At 49.2% G+C, this 21489-nt stretch overlaps 1 protein-coding gene across 1 annotated transcript; it reads left to right on the top strand.

Moving 5' to 3' along the window:
* Positions 1 to 12398: 12398 nt before the first annotated feature.
* On the top strand, positions 12399 to 19585 carry LOC310692008 (uncharacterized protein). Its single transcript, XM_083472360.1, has 6 exons — positions 12399 to 12455; positions 13412 to 13896; positions 14038 to 14119; positions 14346 to 14431; positions 15724 to 15850; positions 17003 to 19585. Exons 2-6 carry the CDS (start codon positions 13462 to 13464, stop codon positions 18667 to 18669), a joined length of 2397 nt encoding a protein of 798 aa, XP_083328486.1. The 5' UTR covers positions 12399 to 12455; positions 13412 to 13461; the 3' UTR covers positions 18670 to 19585.
* The last annotated feature ends 1904 nt before the right edge of the window (positions 19586 to 21489 follow it).

Raw genomic sequence — 21489 nt, 5'->3', positions numbered from 1 at the left:
CTCCCCCCCCCCGCCAGCTGCATCACACTGTGAAGTCAGGGGGAGCTTGGGGTCCACAAAGACCCCCTCGATCTTTTTCACATGCACTGCTATGTCCCCCCTTCTATATTTGTGCATCTGGTTCTTCCTGCCTAAGTGCAGAATCTGACCTTTGTCCCTATGGAAATTCATCTGTAAATGGTAATCTTGATTCCCGATTCTGTCCTTTGTGCCTTCCCTCCCAGTTTGGTGTCATCTGCAAACTGGACGAGCATCCCCTCAATTCCTCCATCCAAGATCGACAGATTGAGCAACAACAGGCCCCGGACAGAGCCCTGGAGCCCCCCCTGGTCACCAATCTATGGTGTAACCTCATGGGGGGCACAGTCGCCTCTTCTCATGAAGGATGTTTGGGGAGTTGGAAAAGGTTCACAAAAGTGCTGCCAAAATGATCAAGGCAGACTTGGCTATGAAGAAAGGTTCCAGCCTCTGGGGCTCTTTAGACTTTAGAGCAGGGGTTCCCAATTAGCTAATTACTGAGCCCCCCCCCCGCTAATTTTCAAAAGCCAAGCCTGGCCTAGAGAAAGTGGAAGGAGAGTTGCATCTCCTGACAGTGGAACTCAGGGACATCCAAGGAGTTGGGATGTTGGAAGATTCAGGACAGATAAAATTAAACGCAAAGCAGAGTTCACCTGTGGAACTCCCCGCCACAGGAGGGAGAGGGAGAACTGGCTTGCCAAGGGTTAAAAGGGATTGAGCGGGATTCCTATAGAGGAGAGGAAGTCAAGGCGGTGGGGGGGTTGGGGGGAAAACAAAACTCCCGAGCCCAAGCCCCACCCTCTCCCGCCTGCCTTTGTCTCTCTCTTCTGCAGGTGCTGCATCCATGCCGCCTCCGGGGAGCCGGTGAGTCTTTGCTCTTCTTGCAAAGGGTGCAATGGGGAGAAGAGGGGGGTCCCTAGGATGCAGGGGGGTCCAGCTGCTGGAAGGAAGCGCAGGGGGAGAGAGGGGCTCTTGCGCCCCAGTCCTGCAGGTGTTCTGATATTTGGGGTACCAAATGTGAGCCCCTTGAATTGGGCCAGGAAAGCTAGGTTGTGGGGCTTCAGTGAGGAGGGGGGGCCCATGGATGCCACCTGGAGCTCCTTGGAGAAAAGGGGGAGATGGAAATATAATGAATCAAGAGAGGGATCCCGGCCACTTTTGCATTTGGGCAGCTCCGCCTAGAGGCACTGCCACGGCCTCCTGGGGTCCAGAGCGTGGAGGACCCTGGCCTCGTCCTCTCTGTCTGAGCTGGAAAGGGATCCTGCTAGTCACTGAGGCCGCCTGAGCCCCCAGTGAGTGCGTTGGATCCAGGAGAAGCCCCAGACATGCTGGCTGTGGGGGGGGGGGCTAAGCTACGTCACAGTATTTTTATTTTTATGATTAATCATTACCTGCCTTTCTCCTTAAGCTGCCAACATTAAAACACAAGATTGAAACACAATATTGCACTTGCTTCTTAGTGCTGTCCCACATGAACTTTGGCCTCACCCATTTGGCCCTCAAGGGCTTGGCCAGATCAGGATCTGACCCTCAGAACAGATAAAAAGGGATCCCACCCCAGCAGTGTGTCTGGAGGACGTTGGAGATGCAGAGTGCTAGAAAACGAGTCAGAAGCAGAAAAGGAGAGTGTCCTGAAATGGGGGTGGGAGGGAGAGCAACTCTTGAGGAGCCCCACTCTGGCCTAGTGCCCACATTACACTCGGAACAAAGGAATCATTGTTCTGACTTCATTCCTGGGCTGAAAACACTGAGAGGCAGGAGCCACCAGGCTTATTCATCTCACAGAAACCGCTTTGTTTGCCTCCACTTCTGGCCTGGTCACTTTCCTTCCAGGAGGGCGAGAGGATTATTTCTTCTCCTTTCTTCTTCCTTTCCTTCTTAAATAAAGCTCAGAGTCTGGCCTGTAATGTAATCATACTCTGGTTCCTAGCAAGACTCATCCACACTTGCTCAAAGAACCTTTCCATTCTCCTGACAGCGGGTCAATTTTATAACAGAACAATATATTTCCTTTGTAGAGTTTGCCAGCACCTCTAATTCAGACAGACAGAACTTGGCCAAAGAAATGATGGATTCCTTCCTAAAGATGGATGAACAAGACTTAGCTGACCCTGGAGCAGGAAGAGGCCCTGCCATGGAAACTGGAAGCCGTGGGGGATTCTGGGAAAACTCAGTGCAGTTGGGTGAGGTGGACACCCTTCGCTCAGAGGCGCAGTTGAGGCAATTCTGCTCCCAGGAGGCCAAAGGACCCCGTGAGGTTTGCAGCCAACTCTACCACCTTTGCCACCAGTGGCTGAAGCCAGAAAGGCACACGAAAGCTGAGATGCTGGACCTGGTGATCTTGGAGCAGTTCCTGGCTGTCCTTCCAGCGGAGATGGAGAGCTGGGTGAGGGAATGCGGAGCAGAGACCAGTTCCCAGGCAGTGGCCCTGGCCGAAGGTTTCCTCCTGAGTCAGGCGGAGGAGAGGAAGCAGGTGAGAGAGACTTTCCTCTTAATTCTCCCAAGGGGCTCCAAGGAGGGAGAAGATCCCTAAATCCCATCCTTTTTTTGGAATGACTTTGGACACCCCTCAAGTTTTTGCCCCAGCCATTCCTTTTTTAACCATTCTCCACATTCTCTATTACAAATTCTTGTTGCTGTTTCAGGAAAAGGATCTTTCTGCAGAAACGAGTCCTGATTCCTCTGAGGGAGAGAGGACTCCGTTGGACACCAGAGAGAGGCCGCTGGGTAAGGAGGAAGGACTTTCTTCTCAGTTGGGTCACATTCTGGAGATTCTCAAACTACTCTGTGGGTTCTTTTAGTGTTTTGTTTTTGTTTTTGTTTTATAATATTTATTACTTTTCCAAAAATGTAAACACTAAAAAGACAATACAATACAATACAATACAATACAATACAATACAATACAATACAATACAATACAATACAATACAATACAATACATTAAACTAACAAAACGAAACAAAAACAATAAAATAAATCAAACAATTTCATTATCCCATCTTTCATTCACTTATTTCCATGACCTCCTCACATCTCCCTTTTTGTATTCCACTTCTGTTAATTATTTCAGCAATTCCATTCCATCTTCCTCTGTTCTTTTAGTGTTTTGAGGAAGACACTTGGGCCAAGAACCCAAAGGAGAGATGTACCTACTTTAACACAACTAAATTATGAAATGGGGGCAAACTCCCAAATGCACCTCTGAGAGAAGCATCCTGCACTCCTGTCTCCCCACTTCCCTTTGTCTCTTGCAGGTGAAAGAAGGATGCCGGCAAGACCTCCTCCTCCATCTCTTCATCCTGGTGGAGGGGAAGCAGCGGCTGAGGAACCGGATCAGGTATAATAATAATAATTTTTTATTTATACCCCGCCCATCTGGCTGGGCTTCCCCAGCCACTCTGGGCGGCTTCCAAAAAATATCAAAATACTGTAATACATCAAACATTAAAAGCTTCCCTTCTTCTAAAAGTCTGGTAGCTATTTTTCTCTTTGACATCTGGTGGGAGGGCGTTCCACAGGGAGGGCGCCACTACCGAGAAGGCCCTCTGCCTGGTTCCCTGTAAGTTGGCTTCTCGCAGTGAGGGAACCGCCAGAAGGCCCTCGGCGCTGGACTTCAGTGTCCGGGTAGAATGATGGGGGTGGAGATGCTCCTTCAGGTCTACTGGGCCGAGGGCGTTTAAGGCTTTAAAGGTCAGCACCAACCCTTTGAATTGTGCTCGGAAACGTACTGGGAGCCAATGTTGGTCTTTCAAGATCAGCGGCCGCTCCCAGTCACCAGTCTAGCTGCTGCATTCTGGATTAGTTGTAGTTTCCAGGTCACCTTCAAAGGTAGCCCCACGTCATAGGCGCCGACTCCATGGGGCCTGAGGGGGCTCGAGCCCCCTCAAAAATTCGTTTGGGGGGGCTCAGCCCCCCCAATAATCTCGGGCGGCGGTGGGCGCGTCCGCGGCTTTCATAGGACGCCCGGCGCGCACCAGCTCGATAACGGGCACCGGCGCGGCGGGGGGCGCCGGGCCGGGGGAGGGGGGCGGCCGGCCTGTCTCCTTGGCAACCCCATTGAGCAGCGCCGGCTCCCCCGGGAGGGCCATCCCCCCGCGCCGCCGATCGCCAACACCGCCGACGCTGTGGCTGCCCGAGCCCGAGCCCGAGCCCGAGCCAAAGCCCGAGCCAGAGCCCGTCAGTCAGTCAGTCAGTCAGTCAGGAAGGAAGGAAGGAGAAATGGGGAGGGAGACGAGGGAGGAAAATTGCGCGCAGGGTGAAGAAAGGAGAAGGGCGAACGAGACGAGCTTCCAACCCAAAAAAGGGCTGGAAGACTGGGAGGATGAAGGATCGGGAAAGAAAGCGACGCCTTCCCCGCCCGCGACGTCGCCCGCTTGTCATTGGCAGCGCAGCGGGCGCCCAGAGGGGCTGGGCACCGGCGCAGGGCCGCTCCGCGGCCGCGGAGGACAGCTGCGCGGCTAGCAAGGTGCGCCGCGTAGAGCGCGGCCCTTGTGTGGCCCGGTGGCCAGGCAAGCTCGGGCGGGGACCCCCATGCAAATCTAAGACGGGAGAAGAGGGCAGAGCAAAGGGGGTCCCTTCCCCAACCTCCGGCTCTGAGACTTCCCTGCGCCCCAGAAAAGCGAAAGGATTTTCTCTTCTTTTTTTTTAATAAATATTTTATTAAGTTTTCAAATACAAAGTTAGAAACATACACTGAAGAAAAAAGTAAAAGAACAAGAAAAAGGAAAAAAAGAAAAAGAAGAAAAGAAAACCAACCATTCAACACATTTTTTATATAACTAACTGGACTTCCTCGCATCTCCCTTACCCTGCATTCTTTATAATAAAGATATCAGCAAATTATTACCTTGTTTCGTACCTTATTTTGTACTTTTCAAATACTATACCTCTAAATTTAACATACTTTTCATCAGTTACTTATATCTTAAATTAAACATAGTATTACCTTAGATTTTGACCTTTTCTTACTTAAAATATAATTTCCTGTTTCCCAAATCTAATTGCTGAAGCTATAGTTTCCGAATCGTGTAAATTTTTAACATTCATACAACTTATATTGTTTTTGTAAATAGTCCTTAAATTTTTTCCAGTCCTCTTCCGTTGTTTCTTCTCCCAAATCTCGGATTCTGCCCGTCATTTCAGCAAGTTCCATGTAGTCCATGAATTGCGTCTGCCACTCTTCCAGTGTGGGCAAATCTTGTGTCTTCCAATATTTTGCGATAAGTATTCTTGCTGCTGTAGTTGCATACATAAAGAAAGTTCTATCCTTCTTTAACACTTTCTGGCCAACAATGCCCAAGAGGAAGGCCTCTGGTTTCTTGGGAAAGGTATACTTAAATACCTTTTTTAACTCATTATAGATCATTTCCCAGAAGGCCTTCACTTTTGGACAAGTCCACCAGAGGTGAAAGAATGTCCCTTCAGCCTCCTTACATTTCCAACATTTATTATCAGACAGGTGATATATTTTTGCAAGCTTGACTGGGGTCATGTACCACCTATAAATCATTTTCATAATATTTTCCTTCAAGGCATTACATGCCGTGAATTTCATTCCGGTGGTCCATAACCTTTCCCAATCCTCAAACATGATGTTATACCCAATATCCTGAGCCCATTTTATCATGGCTGATTTGACTGTCTCATCCTGAGTGATTTTCTCTTCAACCTGCCCTCCATCCTCTTGCAGAAAACTCTTTGCCTACCCTGCCCGTATCTCGTTTTTGCTTTTTAATTCCACACACGCACCCTTCGGACTTCGTGGCAATCGGGCGCGCGGGTGCGTTTCCTAAGAGAGTGAGGACCCCCGCCTCCTCCCCACCTGCTCCCTCGCCAGCCAGCCGCGCGCCCTAGCCGGAGAGCCCCGGCCGTCCCCGTCGCGCAATCGGCTGGATCTCCCTTCAGCAGGCCGTGCTCACAACTCGGCCCAGGGACCCCCAGCAGCGGATCTCCGGCTCAGCTGAAGAATCCGGCAACAAGCCCCCTCCTCCCCAATCGCTCCGCCGAAATACGCTCCAGAACCCCCCAGATAGGCCGCCGGCCGCCAAGTCTAGTGATGCCCTGAGCGAGGGTCTCTCCCCAACACCGCCACCTCGAACTGCGTTCTCCCGGCTACCCGAGCGAACCAGCGGCAGGACCCCGGTATGGGCCCCCCCAATATTTTTTATAAGTTGGCGCCCCTGCCCCACGTAGGGTGAAGGAGCCTTGGGGGGGAAGAGGCTGAGGGGGGAGGGGGAGAGGACATTTCTGAGACAGAACAAATCTCTCCCCTCCTCATTGCTTCTGTCAAAGCTGCCCTTAACAAAGGCTGAAAATGCCATTAATGAAGATTTATGCACTGAGGATAAAGAGTAACCCCTTCACCTTAACTCTAAATGTCACTAGTATTATTATAAATTGTTTTTAGGACATCTGGATAGTCTTTTCATTCCGGAACAAAACTTAGGTGAGAGGAGAGAGGGATTCTTCCATTTGGCAAACTGGAACGCTTGCACAGACATATTGATCTGAATAAAACAACATGGAGTTCATTAAAATAAGCACCAATAATCACAATGTGCGGCAGACCAATCCGATTAGAACAATCCAGGCAGGAAGCAAAAGAGCAACATGCAGGAGATAATCTTTATGCTGCCTAAGAGAAGGATGTTTTTCTTTCAGAGCTCAGTTTCTTTTGAAGATGTCGCTGTTCGGTTCACGGCTGAGGAGTGGGCGTTGCTGGATCCTGCCCAGAGAGCTCTGCATAAGGAAGTCATGGAGGAGACTTGTAGGACCATGATCTCTCTGGGTAAAGTTCCCTCTTGGGTCATCATATCTGCTTTGGAATTCAATAGATATTTCTCTGGGACAAACCTCCCATATTTGGATGGATCCCAACGTTGCCACCGAGAGTGCCAGGGATTCTCACACCCCCACAGCTCACCTTGAATGGAGGGCTGGGGACTGTTTTGTCTGTGGATATTGCTCCTCCGCTTCTGCCTTTTTGCACAAAGATCAGGATGTGGAGAGGCTTTCTGAGTGTTTTGAACCAATCAGTTGTTCCATATCCAGTTCTAAACTGTAGCTTCTGGCTTAGGAACAGCTTCCTTCCTTCCTTCCTTCCTTCCTTCCTTCCTTCCTTCCTTCCTTCTTTCTTTCTTTCTTTCTTTCTTTCTTTCTTTCTTTCTTTCTTTCTTTCTTTCTTTCTTCTCTTTTTACATTTGTAAAGCTGTGCACTTTTCTTCATCTACTGCTGTCTCAGGTTTTTCCCCCAACAGATTCTGTCCATTCTCTCACCTGCAGTCTCTCTCAAACCTCTCCAGCCATTCTGCACCTTTCATCTCTTAGCTGTAGGTTATGGCATATCCAAAATCAAAAGGCATCCCGTGTTATTTTTGCTATGATTTACTAACTATGATTTATTAGTTTTTCTCCCTTGATCGTCTCCGCATCTCTGCACTTATAAAAAGTTCCCGTCGGTTTTCAGTCCGTTCCGCATAGGAAAAACAGAGAAAGGAGATTTACCAATTGTGAAGCTTTGAAGTTAAAGGCAAAGTCTCAGAACTATATATTCATTTTAATATTTTGAAATCACCAGTACTTAGTTTTGAGCTTTTTTTGATATATTTTCCAGACCCATTTAGAATTATGTCATTACCCAGCAGTTTAATTCTCCCCTGGACGCTAGGTAATTGGTAGACAGAGATTCCAATTCATATTCAAATAGAGTTCTGACCTTGCAGATGGAGTTGGTTCAATGATTGAGCCAAATAAATTTCATCCCTGAAAAGAACAGGCTTTTTGAATCTGTATTTCCCATAAATATATCAGTGAATGTTAGTCAGCAAAGGCAGTGAATTCTGCAGTAAGACTTCCCATCTAACTCCCTTCAGATCTTCCTTTATCACAAATGTTCATTAGCATTATTCAAAAACTGGGAACTCCATTTCTTTCTTAGGCTCTGATTTGTTCCTCTCTTCATTGCAGTTGATGATGAATCAGAAATTAAGAACAAGGGACAACAGGACAAAATCCTCACAGTGGAGAAGCCATATCAAGATTTGGAGTGTGGGGAGAACTTCAGTCAGGGCTCCCATGCCACTTCCCATCAAATAAATCCTATTGGGAAGAAACCGTTTCAGTGTTTGGAATGTGGAAAGAGCTTCAATCACAGCTCACATTTCAAAGACCATCAAAGAATTCATTCCGGGGAGAAACCATATCAGTGCTTGAAGTGTGGGAAGTCTTTTCCTACAAGCAAATGCTTCCATCGACATCAGAGGATTCACAGCGAAGAGAAACCATACCAGTGCATGGAATGTGGGAAGAGCTTTTCCAGGAAGGACAGTCTCACTTCCCATCAGAGAATTCATACAGGGGAGAAACCATTTCAGTGCTTGGAATGCACAAAGTGCTTTACTACACAAAATTTATTTCATCAACATCAGAGAATTCACACTGGGGAGAAACCATTTCAATGCCAAGAGTGTGGAAAGAGCTTCAGATGGAGAGCCCATTTCACTTCCCACCAAAGAATTCATACAGGGGAGAAACTATTTCAGTGCCTGGAATGTGAGAAGTTCTTTACTACAAGAAGAGACTTGCAACAACATAAGAGAATTCACAGTGGCGAGAAACCCTATCAGTGCTTGGAATGTGGAAAGAGCTTCAGGCGGAACGACCATCTCACTTCCCATCAAATGACTCATACAGGGGAGAAACCGTTTCAGTGTCTGGAATGTGGGAAGAACTTCAGTCGGAGGTCATGTCTCACTTCCCATCAAAGAATTCATACAGGGGAGAAACCATATAAGTGCTTGGAATGTGGGAAGTCTTTTCCTACAAGCAAATACTTCCGTCGACATCAGAGTATTCACAGTGGAGAGAAACCATACCAGTGCATGGAATGTGGGAAGACTTTCTTCTGGAAGCACAGTCTCACTTCTCACCTCAGAATTCATACAGGGGAGAAGCCGTATCAGTGCTTGGAATGTGAGAAGTGCTTTACTACAGGAGGAGACTTGCATCAACACAAAAGAATTCACACTGGGGAGAAACCATATCAGTGCTTAGAGTGTGGGAAGAGCTTCAGTCAGAGGCCCAATCTCCGTTCCCATCAAAGGGTTCATACGGGGGAGAAACCATATCAGTGTGTGGAATGTGGGAAGAGCTTCAGGCGGAACAACCATCTCACTTCCCATCAAATGACTCATACAGGGGAGAAACCATTTCAGTGTCTGGAATGTGGGAAGAACTTCAATCGGAGCTCAAGTCTCACCTCCCATCAAAGAATTCACAGTGGGGAGAAACCATATCAGTGCTTAGAATGCAAGAAGAGGTTTACTACAAGCACACAATTCCGTCGACATGAGAAAATTCACACTGGGGAGAAATCATTTCAATGCCAAGAGTGTGGAAAGAGCTTCAGTCGCAGGTCTCATCTCACTTTCCACCAAAGAATTCATACAACGGAGAATCCCGAATAGTGCTTGGAATGTGGAAAGAGCTTCACCTGGAATAAATATTTCACGTCCCATGAAGCATCTGGTGGGGCTGGGGCCATTTCATCCATCTCAAGGCCTCCACCTGCACTCTCAAAGCATCCCCACCCACCCAGTTTGCATGTGACTAGAGGTGGGCGTGACCTCACCTGCCCAGGTAACATAGAGCAGGACTGGTCAGCCACCTCTCTCTCTCTCTGACTACTTTCATCAAAGAAGCAACATCTGCTTAGCCTAAGATGCCTTCTTGGCTTGTATCCAAGAGAGGACGAAGGGACTGTCTCCTTATGGGATAGTTTCCAGGTGTACATTACTTTTCTAAGCTAAGTCTGCCTTCTGGGATCCAATTGTGAACAGAATGTGAGTGAGTAAATTCTTTTATACTTTTATAGAAGACTGTGTTGTGTCTTATCTTTTATGAGGGACTAAAGGGGACATTACAAATGAAACTTATTATAGAGGCTTTAGCGAGCCTGAGCAAACGCATGTGCTGTGAGTTTAAAAAGGGGGAATGTTACTCTGCTAAATTGTGGAACTTGTTAACACAAGTTGGAAAGGCTATAATCAGACAATATATCCTCTCCTGCATCCCTGAACATTCCCACACTAGCTACCGGCCGGTTGCTCATCTCCCTTTCCTGGGCAAGGTTCTGGAGCGGGTGGTTGTGGACCAGATCCAGGGGCTCTTGAAGGAAACTGATTTTCTACATCCATTTCAATCAGGGTTTAGGTCCAGTTTTGGCACAGAAACTGCTTTGGTGGCCCTGAATGATGACTTCTCTCAAGAGAGAGACACAGGGGAACATGTCCCTGTTAATTCCCCTCAACCTCTCAGCGGCTTTCGATACAACTGACCATTGTCTCCTTCTGGAGTGGCTGTCCGAACTGGTCCTACTTGGATGGTCATTCCCAGAGGGGATGCTTGGCAAGTGCTTTTCAGACCTTGGCCTCTAGGAGTTTGCTGCTGTGCAGGAGACCGTGATAGCCGTCAACTAGGATGGCTTTCAAAGAGGATGAGACACATTCATGGAGGGGAGGGATATGGATGCCCCTTCTAGCCAGGGGGGACTCTGCCTTCCCAGCTGGAGGCAGCCCCGCTTCTGAGCCTCAGTTGCTGGAATCCCCAGGAGGGGAGAAGAGGGCTCTTGTCTTGGGACCTCTCTTGTGGGTTTGCCATAATGGGCATCTGCTTGGCCACTGTGAGGACAGGAGGTGGGGCCTGTGGGGCGGATCCAGCGGCTGTGGGACTCTTCCGATGTTCTCCTCAGATGTCAGCCACATTGGAGTTTAGTGTGGATTTGAAGCTCCTCCTCTCTTGCCTCAGGATAAATATAAAGGAAGGAGGGGCGGGGTGGGGGGATGGAGAGAACCTCTCCCCGCTTCTCTCCTCATCCTAGGAGGTGTGCGGGGAGGGGGAGAGTCCTAAATCGAAGGGCACTCAAAGGGACCCCCAGATGTGGGAGGTGACCCCCGAGGGCTGGAGCCCGGGGCTGGGCTGGCTCCCTCCGCCACCCGTCCACTGGGCACACACAGGCGCGCCCTCTGCCGAGGGGGCAGGACCGGCGGGCTTCTGCTGGCCAGAGCCGCTTCTTTTCTGGCGAAGCCTCCCTCTCCGCACAAACCCATTTTCACGTGTCGGGGGGGGGGGGCGCGCTCTTCCCGCATCCTCCTCCAGTTCCCTTTCCGTCCAGCCAGATTGATGCTGCTGCTGCTGCTGCTGCCGCGCCCACCTCGAAGCTGGACCAGCCGCTCCGGCAATAATGGATACTTTTGTTTAGAGAGAGATTGGTGGATATATTTCTAGCCGATTTCGCCCCCCGGCTCCGGCCCTGGCTGCTTCTCTGGGCGCGCGCCTGGCAGGCCCCTTCCTTGCTCGCCATCCCGCCTCGCCTTTCCCTCCGCCGGCGCGCCTTCGGGAGGGAAGATGGGGTCCCGGTCCGTGGGGAAGAAGGGGGCGAAATAAAGGCAGGCAGCCTCGCGGGAGAGACAGGCGGAGCCCGAGGGGGGCGCAGCGCGGAACTGGACGCCCCAGAACCGCCGCCTCCCCCCCCCCGCCAGCTGCATCACACTGTGAACTCAGGTGGAGCTTGGGGACCACCAAGACCCCTCGATCTTTTTCGCATGCACTGCTATGTCCCCCCTTCTATATTTGTGCATCTGGTTCTTCCTGCCTAAGTGCAGAATCTGACCTTTGTCCCTATGGAAATTCATCTGTAAATGGTAATCTTGATTCCCGATTCTGTCCTTTGTGCCTTCCCTCCCAGTTTGGTGTCATCTGCAAACTGGACGAGCATCCCCTCAACTCCTCCATCCAAGATCGACAGATGGAGCAAAACAGGCCCCGGACAGAGCCCTGCAGCCCCCCTGATCCCAAATCTATGGCGTAACCTCATGGGGGGCGCAGTCGCCTCTCCTCATGAAGGATGTTTGGGGAGTTGGAAAAGGTTCACAAAAGGGCTGCCAAAATGATCAAGGCAGACTTGGCTATGAAGAAAGGTTCCAGCCTTTGGGGGTCTTTAGACTTTAGAGCGGGGTTCCCAATTAGCTAATTACTGAGCCCCCCCCCCCAATTTTCAAAAGCCAAGCCTGGCCTAGAGAAAGTGGAAGGAGAGTTGCATCTCCTGACAGTGGAACTCAGGGACATCCAAGGAGTCGGGATGTTGGAAGATTCGGGACAGATAAAATTAAACGCAAGGCAGAGTTCACCTGTGGAACTCCCCGGCACTGGACACCGGAGAGAGGGGGAGAGAGGGGGAGCTGGCTTGCCAAGGGTTAAAGGGGATTGAGTGGGATTCCTAGAGAGGAGAGGAAGTCAAGGCGGTGGGGGGGGGGGTTGGGGGGGAAACAAAACTCCCGAGCCCAAGCCCCTCCCTCTCCCGCCCTCCCTAAAAGGGAGGAGGGGCCTTTCTCTCTCTCTTCTGCACGTGCTGCATCCATGCCGCCTCCGGGGAGCCGGTGAGTCTCTGCACTGGGGAGAAGAGGGGGGGTCCCTAGGATGCATGGGGGGTCCAGTTGCTGCAAGGGGGAGCAGGGGAGAGAGGGGCTCTTGCGCCCCAGTCCTGCAGATGTTCTGATATTTGGGGTACCAAATGTGAGCCCCTTGAATTGGGCCAGGAAAGCTAGGTTGTGGGGCTTCAGTGAGGAGGGGGGGCCCATGGATGCCACCTGGAGCTTCTTGGAGAAAAGGGGGAGATGGAAATATAATGAATCAAGAGAGGGATCCCGGCCACTTTTGCATTTGGGCAGCTCCGCCTAGAGGACACTGCCTTGGCCTCCTGGGGTCCAGAGCGTGGAGGACCCTGGCCTCGTCCTCTCTGTCTGAGCTGGAAAGGGATCCTGCTAGTCCCTGAGGCCACCTGAGCCCCCCAGTGAGTATGTTGGATCCAGGAGAATCCCCAGACAAAGCAAGCTGGGGGGGGGGCTAAGCTACAACACAATATTTTTATTTTTATTATTATTCATTACCCACTCTTCACCGTAAGCTCCCAGAGCAGCCGATAACTTTAAAACACAATAATAACTTTGGCCTCGCCCATTTGGCCCTCAGGGGCTTGGCCAGATCAGGATTTGGCCCGCAGAGCAGAGAAAAAGGGATCCCACCCCATCAGTCTGTCTGGAGATGTAGAGATGCAAAGTGCTGATTTCATTCCTCGACTGAAAGCACTGAAAGGCAGGAGCCACGAGGCTGATTCATCTCACAGAAACCGCTTCCATTGCCTCCACTTTTGGCCTGGCAAGAGGATTTCTTCTTCTTCCTCCTTCCTTTTTTTCTTACAGAAAGCTCAGAGTCTGGCGTGTGGTGCAGTCCAGCCCTGGTTCCTAGCAAGACTCATCCACACTTGCTCAGGGGACCTTTTTCTTCTGCTGACCGTGTGTCAATTTCATAACAGAACAACATATTTCCTTTGCAGCATTTGCCAGCACCTCTAAATCAGACAGGCAGAACTTGGTCAAAGAAAAGATGGATTCCTTCCTAAAGATGGATGAGGAAGACTCAGATGGCCCTGGAGCAGGAAGAGGCCATGCTATGGAAACTGGGAGCAGTGAGGGATTCTGGGAAAGCTCCATGCAGAAGATCCTGGGAGAGGAGGACACCCTTCGCTCAGAGGCGCAGAGCCGGCAGTTGAGGCAGTCCTGTCACCAGGAGGCTGAAGGACCCCGAGAGGTTTGCAGCCAACTCTACCGCTTTGACCATCAATGGCTGAAGCCAGAAAGGCACACGAAAGCTGAGATGCTGGACCTGGTGATCTTGGAGCAGTTCCTGGCTGTCCTTCCAGCGGAGATGGAGAGCTGGGTGAGGGAATGCGGAGCAGAGACCAGTTCCCAGGCAGTGGCCCTGGCCGAAGGTTTCCTCCTGAGTCAGGCGGAGGAGTGGAAGCAGGTGGAGAAGAAGCAGGTGAGAGAGACATTTCTCTGGATGCTCCCAAGGGGCTCCACGGAGGGAGAAGATCCTAAAAAACTCTCCAAATTGCTCATCCTTTTTCCTTTTCTAACCCTTCTCCCCATTCTCTTTTTTGAATCCTTGTTTCTCTTTCAGGAAAAGGATCTGTCTGCAGAAATGGGTCCTGATTCCTTTGGGGCAGGGAGGACTCCATTAGACACCAGAGAGAGGCCGCTGGGTAAGTAGGAAGGAGTTTTTCCTCCGTGTGGTCACATTCTGGCGATTCTCAAACTCATCTGTGGGTTCTTTCAGTGTTTTGGGAAAGTCACTCGGGGCCAAGAGCCCCAAGGAGAGAAGATGTATTTAAACAAAACTAAAATATGAAATGGGTACAAAGGCCAGAAAGTACCTCTGAGAGAAGCATCCTGCACTCCGGTCTCCCCACTTCCCTTTGTCTCTCGCAGGTGAAAGAAGGATGCCGGCAAGACCTCCTCCTCCTCCATCTCTTCATCCTGGTGGAGGGGAAGCAGCGGCTGAGGAACCGGATCAGGTAGGGGGAAGGAGCCTGGGGGGAAAGAGGCTGAGGGGGGGGGGGAGACAGGGTGTTTCTGGGGACAAATGAATCCCCTCTTGACTTCTGTCAAAGCTGCCCTTAACAAAGGCTGAAAATGCCATTAATGAAGGTTTAGGCACTGAGGATAAAGAGCAACCCCTTCACCTTAACTCTGAATGTCGCTAGTATTATTCATGATAAATTGTCTTTGGAACATCTGGGGAGTCTTTCCATCCCAGAACAACACGCAGGGAGAGGAGAGAGGGATTCTTCCATTTGGCAAACTGGAATGCTTGCTGTCAGGGGTTCAGGAGCAGAGGCGAGGGCAAGGGAGGAAACAGAGAGCGAGGGGGAGGAGTCCGAAGAAAAGATGAGTGATGACGACGACCCGAGATCTCCGAGTCTTTCCAGTGAATCAGAAGATTCACAGAAAGGAGCGCCAGTGGCCAGAGCAAGGGGGGAGCCTAGGGGGACACCCCAGGAAGAAGGGTCCAGAGGGGGTTCAGAGGGCAGCAGTTGGAAATCGGGGCCAGCATCCCCAACAGAGCGCAGTGGAGAGGAAGGGCGCCAGGTATCGAGCTCCGGCAGCTCGCCGCAGGGGGGAGGGCATGAGTCAGGAGTGGCCACACCTCCATCGGGGAGCGAAGAAACGGTCAAGCGGAAAGTGGAAGGTTGGGCGCGCGCGCCAAGTTCAAATGCACAGGAAGGCGGCGCAGTAAGCAGCCCGGAAAGGGAGCCAGGTCCTAAAGCCCGACGCAAGGAGACAGAAGGGTCCGGGGGGTCAGCGTCAGAAGAGTCCAGGAAGGAAGAGACCACGGGGGGCAGAGGGACCCAGAGAAGAACGGTCAGGCGGAAAAGGTGGAGTAAGGCTAGGGTATTAAGTTGGTGTACAAGGGGCGGAGACTCAGACGGAGCTTCGCCGGTCTAGCTTATAAGACGTAGAGCTGCACGCGGCAGCTTGGAAATGGAAACTGTAACTCAATAAAGACTTTTATAAAGTGAACGCTGGCTAGCGTGATCCTCTGTGAGCTAGGATCTGGGAGCAGCTCTGACACTTGCGTAGACATATTGATCTGAATAAAACAACGTGGAGTTCCACCCATTTTCACCAAGTCATACCCATCATTAAAATACACTATTAAAGAATTCCATTAAAGCATTAAAATAAGCATCAATAATCAAAATGCACAGCAGACCAATCCGATTAGAACAACCCAGGCAGGAAGCAAAAGAGCAACATGCAGGAGATAATCTTTATGCTGCCTAAGAGAAGGATATTTTTCTTTCAGAGCTCAGTTTCTTTTGAAGATGTAGCTGTTTGTTTCACGGCTGAGGAGTGGGCGTTGCTGGATCCTGCCCAGAGAGCTCTGCATAAGGAAGTCATGGAGGAGACTTGTAGGACCATGATCTCTCTGGGTAAAGTTCCCTCTTGGGTCATCATATCTGTTTTGGAATTCAATAGATATTTCTCTGGGACAAACCTCCCATATTTGGATGGATCCCAACGTTGCCACCTAGAGCACCTGGGATTCTCACACCCCCACAGCTCACCTGGCATGGAGGGCTGGGGACTGTTTTGTCTGTGAATATTGTTCCTCCGCTTCTGTCTTTTTGCCCAAGGATCAGGATGTGGATAGGCCTTCTGAGTGTTCAGGGAAGTTGGTTCTGCCAGCTTTTGATTTTTGTGGATTTTTTGGTGGAGCAAAAAGTCTTTCTCCAAATTGATTTCCAATGGATGAGAGGCTTTTTCTGCCTCTGTTTAATTTACAGATCAGTCTTTGCTACCTCTAATCGTCCATAAATCTCTTCTGGCTTCAGAACAGTTTCTTTCTTTCTTTCTTTCTTTCTTTCTTTCTTTCTTTCTTTCTTTCTTTCTTTCTTTCTTTCTTCGCTCCATACAGTTGCAAAGCTGTGGACTTTTCTTCATCTACTGCTGTATCAAAAATCAAAATGCATTCATTGTTATCTTTTCTATGATTTACTAATTATGATTATTTAGTTCTCCTTCTTTGATCTTCTCTGCGTCTCTGCACTTATAAAAGGCTACTGAAAATGGTTTTCAGTCCATTCTGCATAGGAAAAACACAGATGGGACATTTACAAACAGTGTAGCTTAGAAGTTAATGAAGGCAAAGTTTCAGAACTATATGTTCATGTTAATATTTTGAAATCACCAGTAGTTAGTTTTGAGCTTTTTGATATATTTTCAAGACACATTTAGAATTCTGTCATTACTCAGTATTTTATTTCTCCCCTGGGCGCTAGGTAATTGGTAGACAGAGATTCCAATTCATATTCAAATAGAGTTCTGACCTTGCAGATGGAGTTGGTTCCATGACTGAGCCAAAGAAATTTCATCCCAAACAAGAACAGGCTTTTTGAATCTGAATTTCCCATAAATATGACAGTGAATGTCAGTCAGCAAAGGCAGTGAACTCTCCAGTAAGACTTCCCATCTACGTAACTCCCTTCAGATCTTCCTTGATCACAAATGTTCATTAGCATTATTCAAAAACTGGGAACTCCATTTCTTTCTTAGGCTCTGACCTGTTCCTCTCTTCATTGCAGATGGTGATGAATTAGAAATTAAGAACAAGGGACAACAGGACAAAATCCACACAGTGGAGAAGCCATATCAAGATTTGGAACATGGAGAGAACTTCAGTCAGAGCTCCCATTCCACTTCCCATCAAAGAAATACTATTGGGAAGAAACCCTTTCAGTGCCTGGAATGTGGAAAGGGCTTCAGTCGGAAGAATAGTCTTACTTCCCATCTAAATATTCATACAGGGGAGAAACCATATCAGTGCTTGGAATGCACAAAGTGCTTTGCTGCAAGAAAAAAGCTATGGAAACATAAGAGAATTCACACTGGGGAGAAACCATATCAGTGCCTGGAATGTGGAAAAAGCTTCAGTTGGAAGCATAGGCTTACTTCCCATCAAATAATTCATACAGGGGAGAAACCATTTCTGTGCTTGGATTGTGGGAAGAGCTTCAGGAAGAGGACCTATCTCACTTCCCATCAAAGAATTCATACAGGGGAGAAACCATTTCAGTGTCTTGAATGTGAGAAGTTCTTTAGTACAAGAAGAGATTTGCATCAACATAAGAGAATTCATAGTGGGGAGAAGCCATTTCTGTGCTTGGAATGTGGGAAGAGCTTCAGTCAAAAGGGAAGTCTCACTTCCCATCAAAGAATTCATACAGGGGAGAAACCATTTCAGTGCCCGGAATGTGAGAAGTTATTTAGTACAAGAAGAAACTTACATCAACATAAGAGAATTCACAGTGGGGAGAAACCATACCAGTGCTTGGAATGTGGGAAAAGCTTTAGGAAGTGGACCTATCTAACTTCCCATCAAAGAATTCATACAGGGGAGAAACCATTTCAGTGTGTGGAATGCGAGAAGTTCTTTACTACAAGAAGAGACTTGCATCAACACAAAAGAATTCACACTGGAGAGAAACCATATCAGTGCTTAGAGTGTGGGAAGAGCTTCAGGCGGAGCTCATGTCTCACTTCCCATCAAAGAATTCATACTGGGGAGAAACCATATAAGTGCTTGGAATGTGGGGAGTCCTTTCCTACAAGCAAATACTTCCGTCGACACCAGAGTATTCACAGCGGAGAGAAACCATACCAGTGTGTGGAATGTGGGAAGACTTTCTTCAGGAAGGAGAGTCTCACTTCTCACCAAAGAATTCATACAGGGGAGAAACCATTTCAGTGCCTGGAATGTGATAAGTGCTTTACTACACGATATGGGTTCCATCGACATAAGAGAATTCATAAGGGAGAGAAACCATTTGAATGCCAAGAGTGTGGAAAGAGCTTTAGTGACAGGTACCATCTCACTTCCCACCAAAGAATTCATACAGGTGAGAAACCATACCAGTGTGTTGAATGTGGAAAGAGCTTCTCCAGGACGGACAGTCTTACTTCCCACCAAAAAATTCATACAGGGGAGAAACTATATCACTGTTTGGAGTGCACAAATTGCTTTACTACACGACATGGGTTCCATCGACATCAGAGAATTCACACTGGGGAGAAACCATTTGAATGCCAAGAGTGTGGAAAGAGCTTCAGATGGAGCGCCCATTTCACTTCCCACCAAAGAATTCATACAGGGGAGAAGCCATATGAGTGCTTGGAATGTGGGAAGAGCTTTGGTCGGAGAGACCACCTTACTTCCCACCAAAGAATGCATACGACGGATAAACCTGAATAGGGCTTGGAATGCGGAAAGAGCTTCAGCTGGAAGGAAATCTCACTTCCCATGAAAAACTCACAGTGGGGAAAATCCTGGAATTATAGAATAGTAGCTTTAGGAGGAATCTTGAGGGTCATCTAGTCTAACCAGTGCAATGCATCTTGATGATTAGTCAGAATCTTCTTTCTTGTTATGTTCTTGTGGGGTTACATGGTTCTTCACCTCCTTTACAATCGTGAGAATAACCCTGTACAGAATAATCAGGGTCCTTATCTGTTTAGATGTTTAGCTTGAATGAGACATAGTGCACCCCAGAGAGAGAACACAAATAAGCAATCAGACAACCAATGCGCATTGGAATTTCTATACAACATTGCTTTATTGATTAACAAACTTAACACATAACAAGACAAGGGAACATGCACTCAGACACACACGCAGTCACACACACACACCTTCTCTGGGTTGGCCAGACCTAGAGGGTGGCTGGCAGGCAGCTGGATCTCAACTGTGTCTGACTCACACCCCAGTCCGAAAGAGACTACAGTGGTGCCTCGCAAGACGAAATTAATTCGTTCCGCAAGTTTTTTCTTCTTGCGAGTTTTTCGTCTTGCGAAGCACGGTTTCCCATAGGAATGCATTGAAAATCAATTAATGCGTTCCTATGGAAACCGCTTGCCAGGCTGGTGGTGCGGAGAAGGGCTTTTCTCCCCACTGCAAGCCTTCAGGACAGGTACGGGAACAGAGGGGAAGGGGCGCAGCGCTTCTCCTCTGTTCCCGGGGCTTGCGGTGGGAGGAGGGTTTTTCCTCCCCACCGCCAACATTCAGAACAGCATTCTGAATGTTGGCGGTGGGAAGGAAAACCCTCCTCCCACCGCAAGTCTTCAGCACAGCCATCTGAAGGCTGGCGCGGGGAGAAGCTCTCTCCGCCCCACCGCCAGCCTTCGGAGCAGCCTTCCGAAGGCTGGCAGTGGGGCAGAGAGCTCTCCGCCCCACCGCCAGCCTTCGGAAGGCTGCTCCGAAGGCTGGCGGCGGGAGGAGGGCTCTCTGCCCCACCGCCAGCCTTCGGAAGGCTGCCCCGAAGGCTGGCGGCGGGAGGAGGGCTCTCTGCCCCACCGCCAGCCTTCGGAAGGCTGCCCCGAAGGCTGGCGGCGGGAGGAGGGCTCTCTGCCCCACCGCCAGCCTTCGGAAGGCTGCTCCGAAGCCTGGCGGTGGGGCGGAGAGCCCTCCTCCCGCCGCCAGCCTTCGGAGGAGGTCCGAGGACAGTGGGGAAGACGCGCTGCGCTTCCCCGCTGTCCCGGAGATTTCCCTATGGGCTTTCGTCTTGCGAAGGAAGCCCATAGGGAAATTCGTTTTGCGAAGCGCCTCCAAAACGGAAAACCCTTTCGTCTAGCGGGTTTTCCGTCTTGCGAGGCGTTCGTCTTGCGGGGCACCACTGTAATCTTATACGCTCTTCTCATTGTGCATCTAAGTCTCATGTTCCTGAGTGACATGTTCCTGGCAGTTCTTAGCATGTTCTTGGCAGTCCTTCATCTTTAGCATGTTCTAGGCATATCACAACTCTTAATGTTTGTACCCGGTCTTCTGGCACGGTACAACACTCACTGTTTGGGGCTAGCATTGCATGGCGTAGTCTTTATGCTTCATTGTAGGCACAGGACTTTTTGCCAGAACATGAACATTCCATTCGCTTCTTTTGATCAGCGCAGTTCATTAATAACACACTTCATTCATAACAGCATCCATTTTGTGAGGTGTTCTTCAGCCTAAAATGTGTGGTGGTCTTCAGCCATCTTGCGGCTCATTCAAAACATGCCATTCATAACAACTGTGAGTTAGGTTAGGCTCCCCAAGGCCGCCCAGTGAGCTTCTTGGCCAAGGAGGGATTTGAACCCAGGTCTCCCAGGGTGTAGTCAAATACTCTGGCAATGTACTACACTGGCTCTCCCATGAGACTCTTAGAAATTGTCCATGCATGTTTGCTTAAAATTTGGGTGCCATATTCTGGTGTTTGTATTTAAAGCTGTGTATTCCTCTAGCAAAGTCATTTATGTAATAATAGTAAGTACAGTATTATAATAGATTTAAGGCAATGTTAGCTGGGGGAGGGGGAAGTTTCAAATTCTGGGGGTGAGGGGTGATTGGCTGTGAATTCGGAAGGGTGTTTGAGTAAGTACAACATAACCATCAGGCCTTTGGCTTACTAAACTTTCCCTAACCTTTTAAATGTGTTTGTGGGAGGCAGATCACTGGTTTGATTCCTTTTTCCTTTTATGTATTTTGTGTTTTTCTTTTGCATTTTAATGGGGGGAACCGTCCTGAGGTTTTCAGATTAAAGCAGTATACAGATTTAATAAACTAAATGTTGGATGGTAGTCATAACCAATAAATGAAACATTTAAAAATACTCAAGCAAACAAAACAATGTTGACTTAAATTGCAACAACTTAAAAAAAGATGCAGAACAACAGCAGCAGCAGCAGCAGCTCCAAACCTCCCCGGAGTCAGTCTGGGCCCTGCCCTCCCTGCCCTCCCTGTGGGAAAGGCCTGCAAGGCAGGGAGCAAATCTTCCAGACCCAACAAAGGGGAGCTCAATCCAGCCTGGCCCCCCAAATATTTTCTGGGTGGCGCAGAGGGACCGTGGCCCCTAGGAGTTGGCTGCTGCGCAGGAGGCCGTGATAGCCATAAAAGAGGATGAGAGACATTCGTGGAGGAGGGGAGTGAGGGATGACCCCTGGGGGGCCCGATCCAGCGGCTGCAGGACTCTCCCGATGTTCTCGTCGGATGTCAGCCCGGCGATGGCAGCACTGAAGCATCTTCCGAGAGGCGAGAGGACTG

This window comes from Podarcis liolepis (assembly GCF_965112155.1).
Source record: "Podarcis liolepis genome assembly, chromosome: 13".
NCBI classification, from domain to species: domain Eukaryota; kingdom Metazoa; phylum Chordata; class Lepidosauria; order Squamata; family Lacertidae; genus Podarcis; species Podarcis liolepis.
The sequence above is the reverse complement of the archived record's forward strand: the minus strand, read 5'-3'. Positions and strand labels throughout refer to the sequence as shown.

Excerpts from the sequence above, each read along its gene's own strand:
- LOC310692008 (XM_083472360.1), top strand. The coding sequence starts at position 13,462 with ATGGATTCCTTCCTAAAGATGGATGAGGAAGACTCAGATGGCCCTGGA. Across the intron at positions 14,120-14,345 it reads CACCAGAGAGAGGCCGCTGG|GTGAAAGAAGGATGCCGGCA; the intron begins GTAAGTAGGAAG and ends TGTCTCTCGCAG. Across the intron at positions 15,851-17,002 it reads TAGGACCATGATCTCTCTGG|ATGGTGATGAATTAGAAATT; the intron begins GTAAAGTTCCCT and ends TCTTCATTGCAG.